At 44.1% G+C, this 20,015-nt stretch overlaps 2 protein-coding genes across 16 annotated transcripts in view; one reads left to right on the top strand and one right to left on the bottom strand.

The window, feature by feature from the left end:
* The window catches only part of TUBGCP4 (tubulin gamma complex associated protein 4), a 41,278-nt gene extending 36,428 nt beyond the window's left edge, over positions 1-4,850 (top strand). Inside the window, exons 14-19 of one of the 5 annotated variants that reach the window (XR_007152745.1) lie at positions 167-344; positions 892-1,026; positions 2,499-2,615; positions 3,235-3,374; positions 4,023-4,354; positions 4,752-4,850. Coding sequence is in view for 2 of the 5 variants with exons in the window: in XM_047861216.1 (XP_047717172.1) it covers positions 167-344; positions 892-1,026; positions 2,499-2,615; positions 3,235-3,374; positions 4,023-4,035 (583 nt within the window). In the remaining 3 variants the exon portion in view is untranslated. Of the gene's footprint in view, positions 1-166; positions 345-891; positions 1,027-2,483; positions 2,626-3,234; positions 3,756-4,022 lie in introns of those variants that run through there. The other 4 variants (XR_007152746.1, XM_047861216.1, XR_007152747.1 and 1 more) reach the window with 4 other exon arrangements.
* A 703-nt stretch (positions 4,851-5,553) lies between these two features.
* The window catches only part of TP53BP1 (tumor protein p53 binding protein 1), a 93,329-nt gene continuing 78,867 nt past the window's right edge, over positions 5,554-20,015 (bottom strand). For 8 of the 11 annotated variants that reach the window (XM_047861199.1, XM_047861200.1, XM_047861197.1 and 5 more), the window contains 10 exons: positions 18,712-18,983; positions 17,894-18,043; positions 17,171-17,601; positions 14,215-14,406; positions 13,593-13,811; positions 11,737-11,952; positions 7,807-7,901; positions 6,871-7,070; positions 6,257-6,402; positions 5,554-5,908 (listed from right to left, as the gene is read on the bottom strand). In XM_047861199.1, the coding sequence (XP_047717155.1) occupies positions 5,721-5,908; positions 6,257-6,402; positions 6,871-7,070; positions 7,807-7,901; positions 11,737-11,952; positions 13,593-13,811; positions 14,215-14,406; positions 17,171-17,601; positions 17,894-18,043; positions 18,712-18,983 (2,109 nt within the window). In that variant the 3' untranslated portion in view covers positions 5,554-5,720. Of the gene's footprint in view, positions 5,909-6,256; positions 6,403-6,870; positions 7,071-7,806; positions 7,902-7,921; positions 8,667-11,736; positions 11,953-12,263; positions 12,338-12,618; positions 12,684-13,592; positions 13,812-14,214; positions 14,407-17,170; positions 17,602-17,893; positions 18,044-18,711; positions 18,984-20,015 lie in introns of those variants that run through there. The other 3 variants (XM_047861201.1, XR_007152744.1, XM_047861204.1) reach the window with 3 other exon arrangements.

Here is a 20,015-nt window from a genome sequence, read left to right as displayed (position 1 = left end):
CTCTGTAATGTTCCATCGTAGAAATTAAAGCACAGTTAGTTCATCCCCACCCCCCAGCCATTCTCATTTCCTTCCTGCCCCGTGGGGGAGGGGTGGCCAGCAGGTGCAGGTGAGGTGGGGAGTGAAGCCCCTCTCTGGAACAGCTGGCGGGACGTGTCTGCCCCAGGTACAATGTCGTCTTCAAGTACCTGCTGAGCGTGCGCCGGGTGCAGGCTGAGCTGCAGCACTGCTGGGCCCTGCAGATGCAGCGCAAGCACCTCAAGTCCAACCAGACCGACGCGGTCAAGTGGCGCCTGAGAAACCACATGGCATTCTTGGTGGACAATCTGCAGTACTATCTCCAGGTCTGTGCCGAGGGATGAAGAGAAGGAAGGGGTGGGAACAGAAGCCCGGGAGGTTGACGGCAGTTCCTGAAGTGGGACTGCCATCCTGCACGGGATGAAATGCTGGCATTGAGAGAATTCGTAGGTTCTGTCTCTGGGTTGGGAGGGGTTCTTGGCCGCATTTTAGAGGAAAGTGGGAATAAATGGAGGAAGGATGAGGAATTTAGGGTTCTTACCAGCAGTGCAGGATTTAACTTGTGTTGACTTGACCCTTTTTATAGTTTGCTAGAACGTCTGGAAGGACTTAACTAAAGGGAGCAGGTGGAGGGGATGTGGCAGGAGGCGGGAGGGATCTGTCAGAACTTTGGAGGCCATGAGGTATTAGGCAGATAAAGTTCTATAAGGCCAGGCAACATCAGGGGGTCTTTGGTCAGTCTTAAAGTGGTCTGAATAGGAGAAAGAGGAATGGGGGCAAAGAATTTCTAGTTCAGACCATCGGCATCTTAGTGTCCCTGAGTGCTTAGCATATGCAAAGTACTGACAGTATTTGTGTTTAACTGTCCATCAGGTAGATGTGCTGGAGTCTCAGTTCTCACAGCTGCTGCATCAAATCAACTCCACCCGAGACTTTGAAAGCATCCGATTGGCTCACGACCACTTCCTTAGCAACTTGCTGGCTCAGTCCTTTATCTTGTTGAAACCTGTAAGTAGGGCTGTTGGTTTCCTCAGACTGCTTCTAGCCCGACTGTTCCCTTAGATCCTGAGTTGCCAGGATGCGGAGCTATCATTAAGCAATTGTTCGATCTCCATTTTTAACAAATTAAAGCAAAACTAAAAGGGAATTTTAAAAGGGAACTTAAATGTCTTTGAATCTCTGAAATATTATATCCCGGGATGTGGTGAGCAGCTATAGAAGAATATGTGCTCAACCCTCAAAAGGAAGGATTTAGAGGAATTTAAGAAACGTTTCTGTGATACCACAGAAAGGCTAACAAAAAGCATAGAGTACTCAGAAGTCTTTCTCAGTTCTCAGAAATCTTTAGGGTCAGGATTGACCAACTGAGAGTTGTTTTCACATACAGCTGGAGTAGTGTCTCTCTCTCTGAGTACGTATGTGTGTATGTTCATCTCCTTCAGGGTAGTTATTCTCAACCTTGGCCACACATGAGAATCACCTGGAAGCTTTAAAAAATCTAGGACCCAGAGCACTTAGAGTTTCTGGAGTGAAACCCAGACACCAGTATTTTTTAAAGCTCACAAGTAGATTCTAATTCCAGAATAAAAAGTGGAAAGATTGAAAGGACCCCTCAGAGTTTCTATGGTTATTTAGGTTACACAGATTATACTTCATCTGTGATGCCAGCCAGTTTTATCCCTCAGTTGTGCCACACCACAAACACTACTTGTCTTTTGTTTTGCTATTTGGAGCTATTTTTGCTGCACTAAGGGAGAGTGAGTTACATGGATGCCACTCCCAAGGGTTCTTTCTGTGAACTGACAACACCAGGAACCACTGTCACCAGTAGACTGTCCTCGTCTGGCATGCGTGCATCCTTGGGAAAAGCAGAATTTCAGAGCAGGTGGTCACCATTAGATATTTATTGAGTGCTTACTTTATGCAAGGCACTGGGGATACAAAGAGGTATAAGTCATGGCTCTGCCCTTAAGGAGCTCACAATCTAGTTGGAGAAACAGAACATACATACATACACAGATCAGTAACAACACAGGTGGCCTCAACAAGAGAGCAGTACACATAATATAGAGAGAGAAGCAGGGGGTCACTAAAGGGTACATGGGGAAGGGAGTGCTCTGCTGAGAAGGTAGAACTTGAACTGTATTAAGGAGAGTATCCCGGGCACAGGGAACAACACTGAAAGCAAAGCTCAGGGCAGGAGCACACTTGGTGGGTCCAAGAAACGATGACAAGTTCACTGTGGCTAGAATGGAGGTTTTGTGCAGGAGTGACTAAGAGAATGACAGCATCTTTGCCAGGAAGGGAAGAGTTTGTTTTACACATGTTGCATTTTGAGGGGCTGGCAGGAATTGCTTGTGACATTGTCTCTCCTGAGGTCAAAGAATGGGAGTAAGGTAGCTCTTAGATTGTTTTCCCAAATCTTTAATTTCATGGATGCATCTACCTCTTTTTCCTAATACCAGCTCTTTCCTGGGTAGGTGTTTCACTGCCTGAATGAAATCCTAGATCTCTGTCACAGCTTTTGCTCGCTGGTCAGTCAGAACCTGGGCCCACTGGATGAACGTGGGGCTGCCCAGCTGAGCATCCTGGTGAAGGTGAGTCTGCTGCCACTTGGCGGTGTGCAGCCCTGTCCAAAGGATAGAGGTTGTTTTGCCAATGGGGAATCACGATCTTTCCCTCTGAGTCAATAAGGCATATTCCCAATAATTACATACACACAGAAATAACAAGATACAGAGATAAAAATGTTGCTGTCAGTTCACTTTAAAGCAGCTAATTTGCCATCTCAACATTCAAAAATAGCTCAGCCCTGAATCTTTTCTTCAGCCCACAAACACACATGGCTTTGTTTTCACATTCTACCCAACCTCACTTCCTTGAACTAACTCCGTTTCACTGAGATTGTGATTATCCGACAGGAACAAAACCACGCAGCTCTCCCCACCCCCACTGTACCACAGAACATATTAACTTGAAAGCAGATGCTAACTTCCTCCTGAGAATGAGCGTGTACTTTCACAGAAAGTCATGCGATCTATGGGTTCTGTACAAAGAAGAGTTTTAGGAGCTAACAGAGGTGAGGATGTGGGAAGGCCAGCTGGTGCTGTAGACTTTTGAGCAAGACTCTTTCAGGGAACCGCCCTCCCTGCCTCACTCCACAGGGACAGTTGGTGAGTCTGAGAGGAATGGCAGCGTGGGTCCTTCTCTCTGCAGGGCTTTAGCCGCCAGTCGTCACTCCTATTTAAGATTCTCTCCAGCGTTCGCAATCATCAGATCAACTCAGATTTGGCTCAACTACTCTTACGACTAGATTATAACAAATACTACACCCAGGCTGGTGGAACTCTGGGCAGGTAGGAGCAAGCCCTGGGGAACTCGGTGGACTGTGTGTGTGTGTGTGTGGCTTTTTAACAAATTGTAATTCCAGAGCTAGGAGGGTCTAGCCACGGTCTCATCCAAATAGCCTCATTTTATAAACAAACTAAGGCTCAGAGAGAAAAAGGGCTACATCTGATCATCTTTAATAATTTTAATGAAGCTTATTTTCCAGTAAAAACCATCATCATAGTAACATACTAAAACCCCTGATGCGGAGATGGGTGTTTAGGTTTTGGCTGGGCTGATGCCCTGCTGGGAAGCAGTGTGGCTGTGGTTCCCAGTTCTGACATGAACTAGCTGTGCAGCCGCAGACCCCTGCCTGCCTCACCGGCCCCCAGCTTACAAGTCTGGGAAAGGTAACTGCCCCTTCTAATTCTTTTCTTTTCAGTTGAATAGATTTTGTGGTGGTTAGCTTTTCTCAGAGGCCTATCCTATTCAAAAACATGTTATTGTTCTTTTTCTCTTTCTCATATGTCCTCAAGCAGATTTTTCCTAAGCGATTTTAGAAGAGTCTAACTTAAGTTTTAAGATGACATTATGTAGATCACAGGTTGCCCTGATTCATATTTCTTTGAAGAAAAGCTCAGGAAAGCCTATTTGATGAGGCTCTTTTTTTCTTTCAGTTTCGGGATGTGAAAACATCTGGTTCACAAACTAACAGGCCCATCATGTTCCCAAATCTGTGACAGAAGATTCAAAACACTCCAGCCTTTCAACAAATGCCTGCAGACTACTGAGGGCTCTACCTTTTTCTGCTAGAAGCAATACTACTGAACACCCGTGGGCACAAATGCTTCCCATGTGGAAGGGTCTGCCCTACCTTAGGGGAGTTCGTCACTCACCCACCATGGAAGACATGTGGTGTCAGCTCTCCCTCTGCCGGCCTTGCCAGATCCAGTCCACGGAGAACATCCGTGGGGCACATCCATGCATTGAGCACCTGCTATGCGCCTAGGTACTGTTCAAGCTGCGAGACCCAGCAGTAAGAACTCCCACTTATCTCACGCTGGTAAAAGGGCAATCCTAGCTATTGACAATGTATTAAAGTAGTATTCTAACAAAGAAAAAAGGGCCCTTAAGAAAACTGAGGTCAAATTCTTAAGATTTCAAGTACTGAAAATTACAGGTCTAATTATCCCCTCTTAGAAGAACCATAGGAGTTGAGGTTCTCCTAACCTGGCCCAACCATTACTGGTAATTATTAATGTTCATATTGGTGTGAACCAAAATACTCATTGAACAACTCCCTCCATACTGAACAAGAATGCAGCAATCCAGCCTCAGTCTGTAGCTACTGAATCTGGTTCTTATCTCTGCATCTTCTACCACATACTACGTCCTATTTCCTACAGTTGTGTGCTGAGGATGACCCCTTCCACTGCTGCCTGTGGAGAAGTTAGCAAACCATGGCCTGCCACCTGTTGGTGTAAATAAAGTTTTATCGGAACCCAGCCACGCTCATTTGTCTACCTATTGTCTGTGATCGCTTTCGTGCCATCATGGTACAGGTGAGTACTTGTGACACATCAAATAGCCCAAGAAGCCTAAAATACTTCCTAACTGGCAGGAAAAAGTTTTTAACCCCTGCTTTAGAGAATGAGAGGACAGCAGCAGGGCTGATGCTAGAGTTAGGGAAGGAATAGCTTCTAGTAACTGTGACAGGAATAACAGTTACAAAATGTTGGACCTCTGACTAGAACTTCTGCCATTTCCAAATGTTGTCACTGTGTTTCTCCTGTTGATCCTTGCACAAAGTCATCCCATCAAGCTTATAGTCACTGCCCTTTCAGAGCAACTGGTGCTTTTTCCTTTTTAGGAAAAAGTACAGTACCCACAAGTCAGCTGTCAGGTCAATTTTAAATAGAGATTTTTTTAATTGCCAGGAAACCTCAGAGCTATGCTCAATTCCATTCAGGTTTAGCTACACCTATTGATCTGGACCTACTGTAAAATTAGGTTTTGGGAAGCATCTAATTTTAAACAGCCCAGGATAACCTTTCGACCATGATGGCACAGAAAAATTTTAAATTCACTTGTTATTTTCCTTGGCAAGCTGTCCTCCACTACGAACAAACCTATTGAAAACCACAGAGAAGGTTTGTCTTGCTATTTGTTCTGCGATTAAGTTCAAAGAAATGGATGAAGAAATCCCAGTTACTACAACCAAAGAGATTCAACATTTATTTTATCATAAAAGTCCAGCAAATAAAACTATATACAAGATCCATGCAAGGAATCCAGTTACACAACAAGACACATTTAAAACCTGGTTAAAACACAATCTCCACAACAGGGAATAAAATCGATTAAGACCAATATCCTTAGTGAGAAACATAATCGTGTTTATATTTTGGATGCTGCTTGAATCCAATTCTCTCCCCAACAATGAGGCACTGGATCACCCACTCTTGTGACACCACAGGCAGCTGCAATGCTTCAGCACACTTCAGCACCGAGGCTGGGCATGAGGGATCCGTCACCACCACATCAAATACCCCTAAAGCAATATCTGCAGGAAGCAGGGGAAGATGAGGAAAGGAGACTCAATTTAGCCTTCCATTAAAGATGTGCCAGTATGTTGCACTGTGCTCAAACTCCAGCCCTTTATATCAGTGTTACTGATCACAACCCAAAGAGAAAAGCTGTAATCACCGTACGCTAACCTTGTAGAATTATTTATAAATACACCACTGGACACCAGCAGAAGCATAGAGCCTCCCCCCTAGTGGCTCCTGAAGGTGGTGCCTTTCTAAGAGAAGAAACACGGATATGGTCAACCTAACAGACCACAGGGCCTAACACTTATGGGTCGAAGGACATCCTTGGAGCAGTAACACCACATACACTTTCCAGGTACCTTTGTTATGGGCACTTGAATGGTGCTGCTTCACGGAGGCTGCCCCCCCAGTCATGAGGATCTCAGACCAGAGCTCGAGGAAGTTCTGCTGTTGGTCTGACACCAAGAGTACCTTCAGATTGTGGAAAGGGTTTTCACGGGGTTGCCTACAAAGGAGTCAGAGACACAGCACGTTGGAATTAGAGAAGACCCTAACGTGACAGGTTACATCCAACAACGTGTGAATATTTTCAAAAGCCCTGCATTACGGTACCACTCCCCTTCTCCTATGAATCGTGTATTCTCTGGGATCCTAGCCTTCTAATATATCCCTTCTGCTGTCCAGGTTTGTCCTGGGGCTAAGAATAAAATGCCTTGCTTGAAATTCAGTCCCCTAACCTTAGAGGCCAAGAACACTGAACCTACATGGAAATCCTCACACGTCTTCAAAAGGTCCTTAACCAGGGTACCCTATGGACATAAACTGGATGAACTACTAAAATAAACTCACTCAAGTTCTCTAATTTATCCTATGATCATTCTAATTTCTAGAAACACTCTCACCTTGATTCTCCTCACTCCAAGAGCTTGCTGTCTTCCTGCCTACCATTCTAGATAGGCTCTCAAATACTCACCAATCCAGAATTCTCTGCTCCTCAAGGCTATACCCAGCAGGCAGCAAATAATTGCGGTAATTCTGGAGCTGGTTGGCATGGCAACTATCATGGACCCAGACATGAGACACACAAGGAATCCCACTGGCAAGGCACAAGAAATACTTCCGGGTTCGACAATGCTGATCTGCAATTAGGAGACACTGGTAGGCTGTGTTACACTGGAAGAAAAGGAACAGAAGCAATGGGTCTGGTTACTTCTACAGAAAGCCCCTGAATAGCAGCCCTTAATCACAGAGAATAGATCTGAACACTTCTAAAATACTACCCAAAATGTGATTTTTCTTTTTTTTTTTTTAAGAGCACATGTGCGAACTGGAGAGGAGCAGAGGCAGAGACAGAGAGAGAGAAACAATCTTAAGCAGACTTCATGCTCAATGCAGAGTCCGCGGCGGGGCTCAATCCCATGACCGTGGGATCAATACCTGAGCCAAAATCAAGCTCAACCAACTGAGCCACCCAGATATCCCTGAACCTATCCTTCTACCCAAGGTCACCTTTCTCAATGAAAGGCCCACAGGCTTCCTTAGATGTTCTCCCTGCCTCACCTGCAGGTTTCTGGGGGCCTAAACCCTCAAAGGACCACTCAATCCCAGATATTCAACCTTGTAGGCTGAGAATCGGCAACACTGTAATAGGGATTTCTATTAAACAAATTTTAACCTACTTTTGTCCCAAGAATAGAACCACAGCCTTTAACAAGAAGGGGTCTAACTTCTCTTCATTACAACCTTCTCTTCATTACACCCACGTAAAAATTCTAATTGATGCAACAACTTTGTGGCAGTTTCCCAGTTCCTCAACTGTCTACCTGGTGTACCCAACCTCTCCATCCCCTCCCCCTCAGACTCTTCTCATTACTGCCCTTCTGGGAAGCTACACAAAGAAACTCCTCACCTGGGCTTCATTGAAGTCTTCAAGAATATAGCCAGCTCCTGCTCGAAGCTGGGATTCTGTATACTGCTTGTTGAAAGGAGGAATTTCTAAAAATTCTATTTAAAAAAATAACCAAGATAATAATTACTAGTTAGTTTTGTATTTACTACTTTAAGCCTGCCTCTTACTGCCTCCTTTGACATTCCCAGCTAGCTCCATAGCACTATATCCTAAAGACAGGTCAAGAGCTTTCCCATGGGTCAGAAAGAGATCTGTCATGAGCACTATAAAATGCTGCCAAAAGCAGGGACAAGAGCAGAAAGGGTGGGAAAGATGAGAAATGGGGGTAGGTCCTAAACCCAAAAACATCAAAGGTTTCTGTACCAAGTCATGGGACTGTTAACAGGGATGGACACACAACCAGTTCCCATGGTAATGTACTCCAATTTGAATAACCCTTACCATCAGGCAGTTGTTCCTTAGGACTACCCTAAATGTCTCCTGCAAACTAAGCCCATTTCCTCTAATTCTGCCTGTTGTGGAGATGAAGAATAGCTGATTAGCACTTTTTGTAACAAAGCCTTCAAATTCCCCCTTCATCAGAATTTTTTACCCCTTGTACACTAAAACTCTGAAGAACCAGAATACTCAAAGAAAGTAGGGTTTCTACAATGTAGCTGATTAAGTGAAGGCTAGCCAGAGAAATCCTATTTCAACCTTTTTATTGAAAACTATCTACCTTTGATGATCTTGAAGTACCTCAGGACACTGAACACCAATGACTGCTTTACAGTCTTGAGGGTGAAGTAGAAGTTATGAGAGATGAGGCTGAAGCTGTAATGACCCTAGGCAATTAGAAATTGCTTCTTTTGACCAAATATCTGCTCCTCTCATATATAAATAACATTAAAAAAGACAAAAAAAAAAAAAAACAAGACATTAGAGATTTTAGTTAATTAGGAGTTCTGAGAAATTAAGTTCTAATGAACTTATCACAAATAAAAAACCCAACCAAATTCGTAAGAGTTTAGTGCCAAGACCATTCCCTTCCCCCTCACGCCAGTGGTAACTGACAGAACAGAGCCTGTGCAGACAGGCCAGGCCTGTGGTGCCCTCCTTACTGATGGAGCCACCCACAAGCGCTGACGCCCCACACTCAGTCCTCTACACCTCTAGTGAGGACTGGCCAGCCTATTCATGTCCATTGCTCTGTCCTTGACTACACATTCTCACGTTCCTCTTAAAATGAAAACTAGAAACTTTACATGGTTATAAAACACTCAGATCAGAGCACGACTATTTCTGTTTCATCACTGTATCCTTTTGATCCATCTCAATACACATTTGTCACAATTCTCAGTACCAACACTACTGCTGAGTCGCTCCCGGGGCCTCTCATGGCCCTTTATTTTCCCCAAGACTTCTATTTTATGTCTGCTTAATCCAGGTCTGTTTCCAGATTTTAATCCCCAATTATATTTCCTTGCACCTGTGTAATCAAATATTACCCTGTCTAGGCAACAGTCCATTCCTCTACTTTTTCTCATTTTGGATTTCATTTTATTTGGGATTTATGAGTGGCCCTGCCTGACCTGAGGTTAAAATGAACAGGTTTTTAATTCCATCATCTAAAATCAAGGATGAAGATACTAAATAAACCCAACTCTAGAGTCAATCCCTATGGCTGATAGGTCCCCGATAGTGTACCTCCTAACAATACCAGGTGCCATATTCTTAACTCATTAATAAATATGTCTCATTAAATGGATTTAAGCATTCTATGAGCTCCTGATATAAACTAGCATCTAAGATTCCCATTTATCTATTAGTCATGTCACATAGTTTCTTTTAAACTATAAATATTCTTTTTTTTTTTTTTAAGTTTATTTGAGAGAGAGAGACAGAGAGAATCCCAAGCAAGCTCTGCACTGTCAGCATGAAGCCCAATGCAGGGCTTGAACCCGTGAATTGTGAGATCACGACCTGAGCCGAAGTCAGACGCTTAACGAACTGAGCCACCCAGGAGCCCCAAAACTATTAATATTCTGTAGGTTGTTTTAGTACAAATGTCTCCAGGCTTCTTGAGATTGAGGTACCTGTCAACATTCTCACATGCCAAAAACATCAAGGATTTTTGGTACTTCTGGGCAGTGTCCGATGATAAAGCAGACATGTTCACTACAATCACATTTTCCATGAGAAACCTGGCAATCTTTTAAAAATGTCCAATTTCTCCTCCTCATTTAGATAAGGCCTACCTCCTTTCGCACATGGTTGCAAGGTTGGGATTATAAACATTTGATATATCAGCCATCAGTGGAGGGAATTTTTAGGAGTTGAGTTTATTAATCTCACACAGGCTCACAGATGTTGGACAGTCTACATCTTATACCACAGTTTTTGTTTTTTTTTTAATGTTTGGTTATTTTTTTGAGAGAGAGGGAGCGCACATGCAGGAGGGACAAAGAGAGACAGGGAATCCCAAGCAGGCTCCACGCTGTCAGCACAGAGCCTGACATGGGGCTAGATCTCATGAACTATGAGATCATGACCTGAACCAAATATCAAGAGTTGGATGCTTAACCAACTGAGCCACCCAGGCACACCCCCAAAGCTGCCTTTCTTGACTATGCTATACCACAGATAAAACATTATAGAGTTGCCTTGTGAAGTCCTGGTCTATGGAAGGGCTAGGAGCGTCTTGGAGAATAAAGTCCAGAGTCTAGCAATACTGTGAAAGCAAAAGAAAACAAGACCACAAACACTGTTTTGATGCCACATCCTGCAGAATCCTCAAGGGACTCCCATTATAATCAAAGTAAACTACACTCTTAGCTAGGAAACTCTTCATACACCTTATCGCCAATGATACCTATCTGAATTCTGTCTGACAAACAAAGCTGGGCACACACTTAACCTTGAAACCCCACCCATGCCACACCTGCTCCCACACCCTAGAGTCACTCTACTGATGGCTGTTTATGCACCTTCCAAATAGCATAAACCCTAATTTCAACTCTCTGATCACCCTTCCCATAGCCCTGTACAGATTTCCACATGGCTATGGTTGGTTTTGGTTAATTAGGGGAAGAGTTGTCTACACACCTGAAATGCCTACCACCGCAGATTTGCAGTGGTGCTATTTTATGAAACCATGTTCCCCAATTCGATTACCTCGTGTAAGATATAGTAACTCTAACCTGCAGAACATCACTCCAGCTGCACCTTTACGGTTCACAGACATATGTGGATGCTGCTGTGAGTCACTTACAGTGTATACATTTGTATCCACCCATTTTCTCTCCTAGATCACATACTCTTTAGACAGTTCAAACGATTTTTACCTGTCCCCACTACAGCCTTCACTCAAACACTAAGTCATAGACCACACAGAAATACAATATATAGATTTAGGTTAAGGTTGAACAGAGATACAAGAGTTGAAAAGGCTTAGAAGCTGTTTCTCTGATATCACCCTGGGGCCCTGGGCACCCTACATTCTCTGTCTTATGCACAGACCTCACGAGAATCAACTTTGCCCCCAGGTGGGTTTTCTCTAGCAACTGCCCCTAGAACACAGATGGGAAAGATGGCAGGGCATTCAGAAACCTGACTTGGAGGACTGTCATAGGATAGAATGAACACTGGGTTCTAGTCCCAAATCTACCATTACTGCAGACAAAAAGCACGGTTTTAACCTCTCTAAGCTTGTTTCCTCATCTGTAAAATGGACGGTAAGATCTATGTCCCATGTGCCTCACAGGATTGTTTTGAGGAGCCACTAAGAGGAATTTTGTGAAAACCGTCTATAAATTAAGAAGGAGAGTTCATTAACTTTCCTGACCAAGATCTCAGACACCACTTGCACTGCTTACTTTATAGGCTCATAAGTGAATGGAAAGGAAGAAAGTGCTCATGTGTCAGAACCCCCAGGGCTTCCTAGGGACTTACCCTCCTCTTCCTCACTGCTTCCTGTAGGGCCATCTGGCAGTTTGGAGCGGCTGGCCAACTTGTCACTTGTTGTGGCCATGGTGAGAAGAAAGGCATAGCCCAGAAACAAGGTTTTGTTAAGGGGCAAAGGCCCTCTCTGCTCTTCCAAGGCAGAGGGTTCACCCATGTTGTCTCCACTCTCACAGGGGCTCACAAACTCTCCTGCCCCCACTGCACCTGGAAGGGATGGAGACACAATTACTAGAAGGATACAGACCACTGCCTGGGCATGACAGGATGGGTAGGCAATGTCCTGACCAGGTTTTTTGAGCTACTGACCAAAGACCATTCCTATGGACCCCTATTGGGTCCCAGGACCCAATTTACAATGCAGAGAAATTTTATGTATTTAAGTTTTATACAGTCATGACGATTTATAAATGAATATCAAGTAGTATTGTTTTTATACAGCCAAACTAAATACTTCTGGGATCTGAAGAAAGTAGTGGTTCTAATACAAACAAAGTTTAGGTAAGAGTGAAAAATACTTAGAAATCTTCAGCCCACTTTCTCTTGCTCAGTGCTCTGATTTCCCCAGGATATGTGATATTTTGAAACAGCCCTTAAAAACAAAAAAACAACAACAAAAAACCCATTTTTTTTGTTACCAAGAAGTGTACCCAGCAGATACTCCCACCCTATGCCTAACCGTCACCAGAACGGTGCACAGAATACTTGGTAATAAAGTGTTCTTACTCACTGATGGAGCTACAGCAAAACAGCCTGCTTCAATTATCCCAGTTTCCAACCCCTGGGGGTGAGTAAGTACACCGGCCAGCCCAGGACTCCCAGAACACCCATGCTACGAGTGCCCCAATAAGTCCTCAAGAAGAAAACAAATACCTGATTTGAAGAAGCGGAATCATAGCCTCATTAGGAGGCTAAGATGACAGACAGGTCATGCCTCCCTAAAACAAAACCAGCAGGAGGAGAACAGTCTGATGTAGTATGTATAAGCCTGGACTTCAAAGTCAAACTGCCTGAGTTTGAATTCTGGATTACTAGGTCACCTTGGTAAAGTTAGCCAACTTTTCTGTACCTCAAACTCTTCAACTAGAAAATGAATTCTAGCATCTAAACCTCATTGGGACTATTTGAAGTAATATTGAAGGACTTAGTTCCATGCCTCACATACCCTGAACACAACAGAGGTGCTGGACACATATGGAGATGACACAACGCAAATATACAGGAAACCAAAGGAACTCTGGTGCTAGGACAACGTAACAACCGATGAACCTGCTCAGTCTGTTGCACTGAGAGCTCCCTCAGGGCAGACACTGAGGACTTTACACCTGTGTCTCCAGAACCCACAATGGCTGGGGCTGGATATTAGGGACTCCGTGAACAATAGACGGATGAATTCCTGTTAACATGAAACATGAGTGCGTGGAAAGGAGGTGTTTGAGGAACAGTACAAGGAGATGCAGACTGAGGTACTAGCTTTCAGTAGGAAGTCTGGGAGAGCCAGAGGGCCCTGAGCACAAAAAGACTCAGAAGCAGAGCTTCCTGAGGTAGAAGATGGTGCCAGATAAAGGAATCTGCTTAAAATTCAGTTTCTTTCCCTCCTGGAACTTATACAGAACTCAATGAGTGTTTCCAATCAAGACCTAGTGTCTTATCTATCTCCACTGGACTCTGCTGAGAGATGTGTAAAGATGGATGCAGTAAGCTGAGTACTACCTGTGCTTGTGCAGGATCCCAACTTTGTAGAAGGACAGAGCGACCACTGCCACTTATCAGGCTCCTTCTCTCCAGCAGCTGGCCCTGCATTCCACAGTGGTCTGAGGGAGGATGAGGCAAAAGGGAGTACTCACCAGGTTTCACAGTGGCAGACTTCCGGCCTCGCTTGGCAGGGGACCGTTCTTCTTCAGAAGTGATCAGTTTTCTTTTGCCTGAGAGAACTCCCGAGGAGGCACGAGGGCTGTCTGTAATCTTGCGGGTAGGGGTTGTGCTGCTGCTGCTGCTGGAGGCAGTAGGGGTGGCTGGGGAGCTGATGTTGCTGCGCCGTTTCCGTTTCCCTTCCACCAAATTGTCTATGATAGGATAAGTCAAAGGTTGGTCAACTCCCATGGTCTGAGGCCCTGGACTCCAAGAAGCTGGGCAGAGCCTGATTTAGATATCACCACACCCTTTCCTCCACCTCCTATGAGAACAGGAAACCTCTTTTAAAGCTGCCATTCTGTTTCAGTCTCAGCCACGACTGAAATGTATCTGGTCCCCTGAAGAACTGGGAAGACCAGAAGAATCTGAGGATTTACCATGTGGTCCTGGGAAGGAAACAGAGATAGGTGGTGGCTCCAGAAAATGGCAGCTCATTAGCATCTCATAAACCACACAGGACTTGTAAGATTTAGCGAAGCATCCTGATTGCTCTAGAAACCACTCTTCCCACCACAAACAGGACAGGGGCCCGGAGCTAGGAAGCAAAGGTCTTACCTAAGCTGATATCTGCTGCCTTGGTAAGGGGTGTTACTGCCTCATATGGGCCAAGGCCATACTGCTCTCGCAGTCTATTTCCTTGCTCCAAGGACAGGATGACGGCCATTCGCTTGTACCACTTCCTTTGGCCTTCTTTTTCAATGCTATAGTAGAGCTCTCCAGACTCCTTCCTATGCCCTTTCACCACTCCTGGGTGGGAAAAACATAAGAGCAGCCTGCTATTGTTTTAGGTTGCTTGGCAGCCACTCACAGTGGGTCTGCACAACAGGTTGTGTCAGGGCATCAGGAAGTCCGACAGTGGACTGAAGTTAGTACTGAAATCCCAGCTGTCAATCTCAGACACCACCACCACTTAAGAACATATGTAGCTACAACCCTGAGATTGGGACATGGAAAGATTCTCAATAGAAGGAATCCTTTGGTTATAAAATAAAGCCTCCTAAAAGCCAGCATTTATGAGTTATTAGAGGTTCAATTATTTCTTGAAATGACATGTGGTTTCTTAATAATCCCATTATAAATTACTAAACCTTTCTTTCTTGGTTTCTTTGGAGACAGTGATAATTCTTGAGCTAAGCTGTAGGTAAAAGATGACTTAACTTGAAGAGAGAAAGACAGAGCATGTGTCTGTGTGGCTAAATCAAAATAGAGATACAGAGCAAAGAAAGGAAAAAACACATAAATTCTGCCTCCCCTGCCTAATCTTCCCTATTATCTACTTTCTTGCTCTTGCTCTGCTTCAGAACCTAAAGGGCTTTAGGTTACAAGGAACACAACGTGGAGTATAAAATGGAACAGGGCTAGAATTCAGGAGACCTGAGCCTAGGCCTAATTCTGCTACCACCAAACTGTGTGATCTTGGGCAAGACCCATTTACAAACCTGTAAAAAGATGGTACTCCTCCTCCTCCATCCATCAATAAACAACTTATATACCTGCACATGCTATACATACACACACACACACACACACACACACACACACACACACACACAGTCCGTTTGTTCTCTCCCACTGGTCTGTGCTTGAATGAAGGGCTAAAAGAAACCCAGAGCATATGCCACCAAGGAAAGAAATACAGACGTGAAAGCAGGCCTTGGTTCTCTATTTATGCCACAGAATCACTCCCCTTCCCCTTGCTGCTTCATCGTCTGGCTTCAATCTCTACCAGCAAACTAAGTCACAAAGACCCCTTTCAAGAGTACAATGAAGCCCAAGGCCAAGAATATACTTCACACTGATGAAGAGCTACTACAACTCGAAGCAGTCTAGTGATGATGTTAGTAGACAGCCTTGATAAATGAGACACAAGAGACACCACACCCCTTGATGCCATAATTCACTCTGGATACAGAACTGTCTCTTGGTCTTAAGAGGACCTCCAAGACAGGTTTTAAACCTAATGGATACATTTGATACAATGGATATATTTGATACAAACTATGTAAGCCAAAGGTCATAAAAGACCTACATCCACATGCTACTAAATGATGCCACCTAAAGCTAAGTGTTACCCAGGACTAGAAGGTAAAGATTAACAATGAAATAAAGGGGCAAAAAACTACTCAGGAGTCCAAATCACAAGCAAGTCTGAGGAGACTTCACCAGAGGCATTTTTGCCCATTATATCCCAATTTATGTTCCAAAAAATCTCCAGACAAGATGTTTTTAAATGACAAACTCAACACATTTATCTCCAAATTAGCTCAAAAAAAGGGAATATATTCAAAGAACTGGCACATGCAACAGTCATAATACAAATATCTCATTATCAGAGGAACTGGCTACTTAAAAATTTTTATTTTTTTCAAACCAGACAGTAAATGGTTGCTGTGCAGACATAAAAATATAGTACTAAACGTCTTCCTAAGCAAAAATATCTCAATATATCTGCTACACTCACCTACTAGATTCCTAGCAAGGCACGTACTAAGTTTAAGTCAGTGGTGAAAGAGCAGATAAATCGAAAGGGAAAAACACTAACTTTACAGTGGAGAAATCAGGCAAATACTTTAAGTAAGTGATAAAGGTTAATGTGACTAGTGATGTCCTGTGGATGTCATAGGCCTCAATCCTCCGTGACATAATGAAAAGGGCACCTTACCTCCATAGCATTCTTTTCAAAACCTATAACTCCAATATAAAACAAAAGGTGAGACGGACCAGAACTGAGGGACAAATATCTGACCATACACTCCTTAAAACTGTCAAGGCCATGAAAAACAAGAAAAGATTCAGAAACTGTCACAGATCAAAGGACACATGAAGACTAATCGATTGGATACTGGAATAGAAAAAGGATACATAAAACCTGATAAAATGCAAATAAAGTCTGGAATTTAGTTAGTTAGTAAGGAATCAAGGTTGGTTTCTTAGTTTTGACAAATGTACCATGCTATCATAAGATGTTAACAAGAGTGAAAGCTGGCTGAGGGGTAGTTGAGAACTTCTCACATTATCACAGTATTCTGTACTTTACACAGCAGTCTGTACATTTTCTGTAAATATATTATTCCAAAGTATGTTCAGGGGTACCTGGGTGGCTCAGTCAGTTAAGCGTCTGACTTTGGCTTAGGTCACAATCTCATGGTTTGGTTCGTGAGTTCGAGCCCCGCATCGGGCTCTGTACTGACAGCTCAGAGCCTGGAGCCTACTTCAGTTCTGTGTCTCCCTCTCTCTGCCCCTCCCCGACTTGTACTTTGTCTCTCTCTCTCTCTCTCAAAAATAAATATTAAAAAAAAAAAATTCTTTTAAGTTAATTCAAAAATAAGCAACAAATGAAAACAAAAAGCCAGTGTGAGAGTACCTCACATAGTAGGAATGGAATTTGTAGCATTGGAGACCCCTGAAGAAGAGTAGTTGGGCTGGAGAGAATGCCCTTGGTAATTACTGACTGGAGAGAGGACTGGCCCAGGCACACTAAATCTCTTACAGACACCATTCCCTTTATTACCTGCACTGAAATACTCATCCTCCGAGAGGGCTGTCACTTCCGTATCCAGTGGGATGGGGTCACACAGCAGAATGTCTTTGCCCAACACATCACACTCGTACCCATCATCAAAGAGCAATTTATACTTCCCAGCTCCGACATCACGAGTGATTTTCCCAGAGTAAAAATAGCCATTGGACGACCACTTGGCTACAACACGGAGTCCCACAAAGCTATTTCCTGGAGAGGAGGCATCTAAGCCATCAGAATGGCCAGTAGCAGCCTGGAAAGGAATCTCTGGAGAGTCACTTCGTCGCAAAGCACCGGCACCCGTGTCTGCTCGCCTGGTGGAGTCCGGCACTCGGGGCACAATACGAGTGAAGGATTTATCATCTGGTGACATGCTGGGTGATATGTCCTCTATGCCCAAGGGGCCAGGAACAGCTGTTTCTCTAAACAAAGATAAGAGATAGGAGAAGGCAGTTAAAATAAGAAAAGTTTCTAACTGCCAATTTTCCCACTCTTTTGTCCATGGGTCTTCCTCAGCCCATTCTTGGAGGACCCCATCACAGGCCTAAGCCTGGTTTCTTGGTGGCCTCTCTGATCCCTGCCCGCTCCCAAGTCAATGTGGACCCCTCGTGTCCCTCCTGACACCCCACATACTCTCTACTCCCCTCTCTTCTCTCTACTCCCTTTTTTTCTGCATAAGTCATAGACTAAGTGTATCTCACACTACCCGGGTACCTGGTTCCAGTGGTCCGAGAAGGCGGGCGGCCCCTTCGCCCGCGCCCACGAGGCGTGACTGGAGCCTTCCCTCCCTGTCTGATGCCAAGGCCTGCATCACCATCCTCCTCACACACTGGCGCCCCTGTCTGACTGACCCCTTTTCTAGGACTAGAGAATGAAGACAGGTTAGTCTGACAGCACCTGCTACTGGATCCTTTCTCCACAAAGTCTCCCCGTGGCCCTTAAACCACATGCCAGGCCAACATGTATTAGACCTCCAACACAGCAGGAAGCTGGCCTGCACACCCACCACCAAAATATCAGCCAGGGAGTAGGAGTGTAGGATAACGAGTAAAGGACATCCTCCTCTATGGAAGTCTATTCCCTCCTGACAAAGCTTCCTACTGTTGCCCTCAAAAATAGCACACCCATTTCTTCCCTGCCTTCTCTTCTACTACAGGCTCTAGACACCTGCAGAGGATAACAAAAAGCTAGGGATGTATCAGGTTGAGGTTACTACCCTAAACTTTTTGCACTCCCAGTCAAAACACTACAGGCTACAGAAAATGGGGGTGGCAGCAGCATGTGCCAGCATTCTCAAAGTCCTCTCACCTGTTTTTCTACATTTTCTTAGGAGTCTAGCTCTCAAAGGGCTCCACGCTTTCTCCCATGCAAACCCAAACAGGAGAGGAACAAAAGGGGAGGAAGAATATTTGAATTTTCCTAGTTGGAGGATGGGGGGGGGGGATTTCCCATTACTCCCCTTTTCCTGTGATATTAAAATGTCAGCAACCCTGCCCCTGTTGTAGCTCTCTCTCTGGAGACCCTGTCTGCACCTCAGTTTTCCTGGGCCTCCTCGGGAGCTGGGCAAGGCAAAATCTGCGGGTTCTGTCCCGCTGGTTTTCCCTTTCAGTGGTCCGGCTCCTCTCCCTGAGCTGCCACTGCTGTGCATGGCTGAGAGACTCGTCCCACTTGACGTGCGGTGTAAGCTGGATGCCTTGGAGGAGAAGGAGCTGATATCCCCCAGGTCACCTGAGGAGCCCCCCGTCTGTGAAGGGGAAACTTCGGTTTCACATTCCTGACACTCTACAATTGGCTCTTCAGTCTCCTGCAAGGAAGAAATGGATACAAAAGCTAAAAGAAGCCACAACAACATCATGCTAATGTGGTGGCTAAAAAATCCTAGAGATGGTAAGAAATTTCAATTCAGAAAGGTGGGCATCAGGAGAAGACTTTCTGGATTAATGGAAATGTTCTGGATCTTATTGTGAGCAGTGATTACACACAATTAATTGTTGAGAGCCACTGAACATTTAAGACCTGAGCATTCTACAGGGAATATATTATATCCCAATAAAATATAAATAAAGGTTGCACTGGATTGGAAACAAAGAGATCTCTATTATGAGCTAAGTTATCTTTTTACTGGACAAGTTCACAACCTTTGCCTACTGAGAAGACAGCAAGAATTGTAACCCAGACATTTTCTGTCTGGGAGAAGAGAGGTAAGGAGGAAGGAAGGTTAGATAAGGAAAACAAATGGTTAGGAGCCATTCTGGGTATTTCATCAGCAGTGGGTAGCATGACACGTTTTTTGAAATCAGGTTATTTTACATTACTTTTCAATAAATGATACAGGAAATAGAAAATTACAGGCAAAAATAGGCTAAAAATAGTATTGTTTATAAAAATGAAAAACAGAAAGGTAATAATCAAAATGTACAAGGTTGCAATATCTATAGAAGACAGGAATATCAAACTGACTTTATCTCCCATGCTCACTTTGATGGATTGGTAAGTGGTTAACTGGAGCTCAGTTTTAAACAGCCTTTGGAAGCTAATTCCCAGGCTTATGGGAAAAGGTTCTGGGGCCAATCAACAATGTCCTCTCTGGACACAGGATTGAGAAATTACAGCACACTTGCTTTCCTGTTCTAGACTATTCATGCATCACCATGCATATCATCAGAGAAGATATGGAGAAGTGTAAGACCCTCCCCTCAGAGTTTATAGCTTCTCTGGGCAGACAGTATACAATGCACACACACTCAAATAATGCTGTAAGATAATTAAATGATTATTATTTTTTAAATGTTTATTTATGAGAGAGAGACGGAGTATGAGCAGGGGAGGGGCAGAG

This window comes from Prionailurus viverrinus, chromosome B3 (assembly GCF_022837055.1).
Source record: "Prionailurus viverrinus isolate Anna chromosome B3, UM_Priviv_1.0, whole genome shotgun sequence".
Taxonomy (NCBI): Eukaryota; Metazoa; Chordata; class Mammalia; order Carnivora; family Felidae; genus Prionailurus; species Prionailurus viverrinus.
This window is presented reverse-complemented; position numbering and strand designations above follow the sequence as displayed.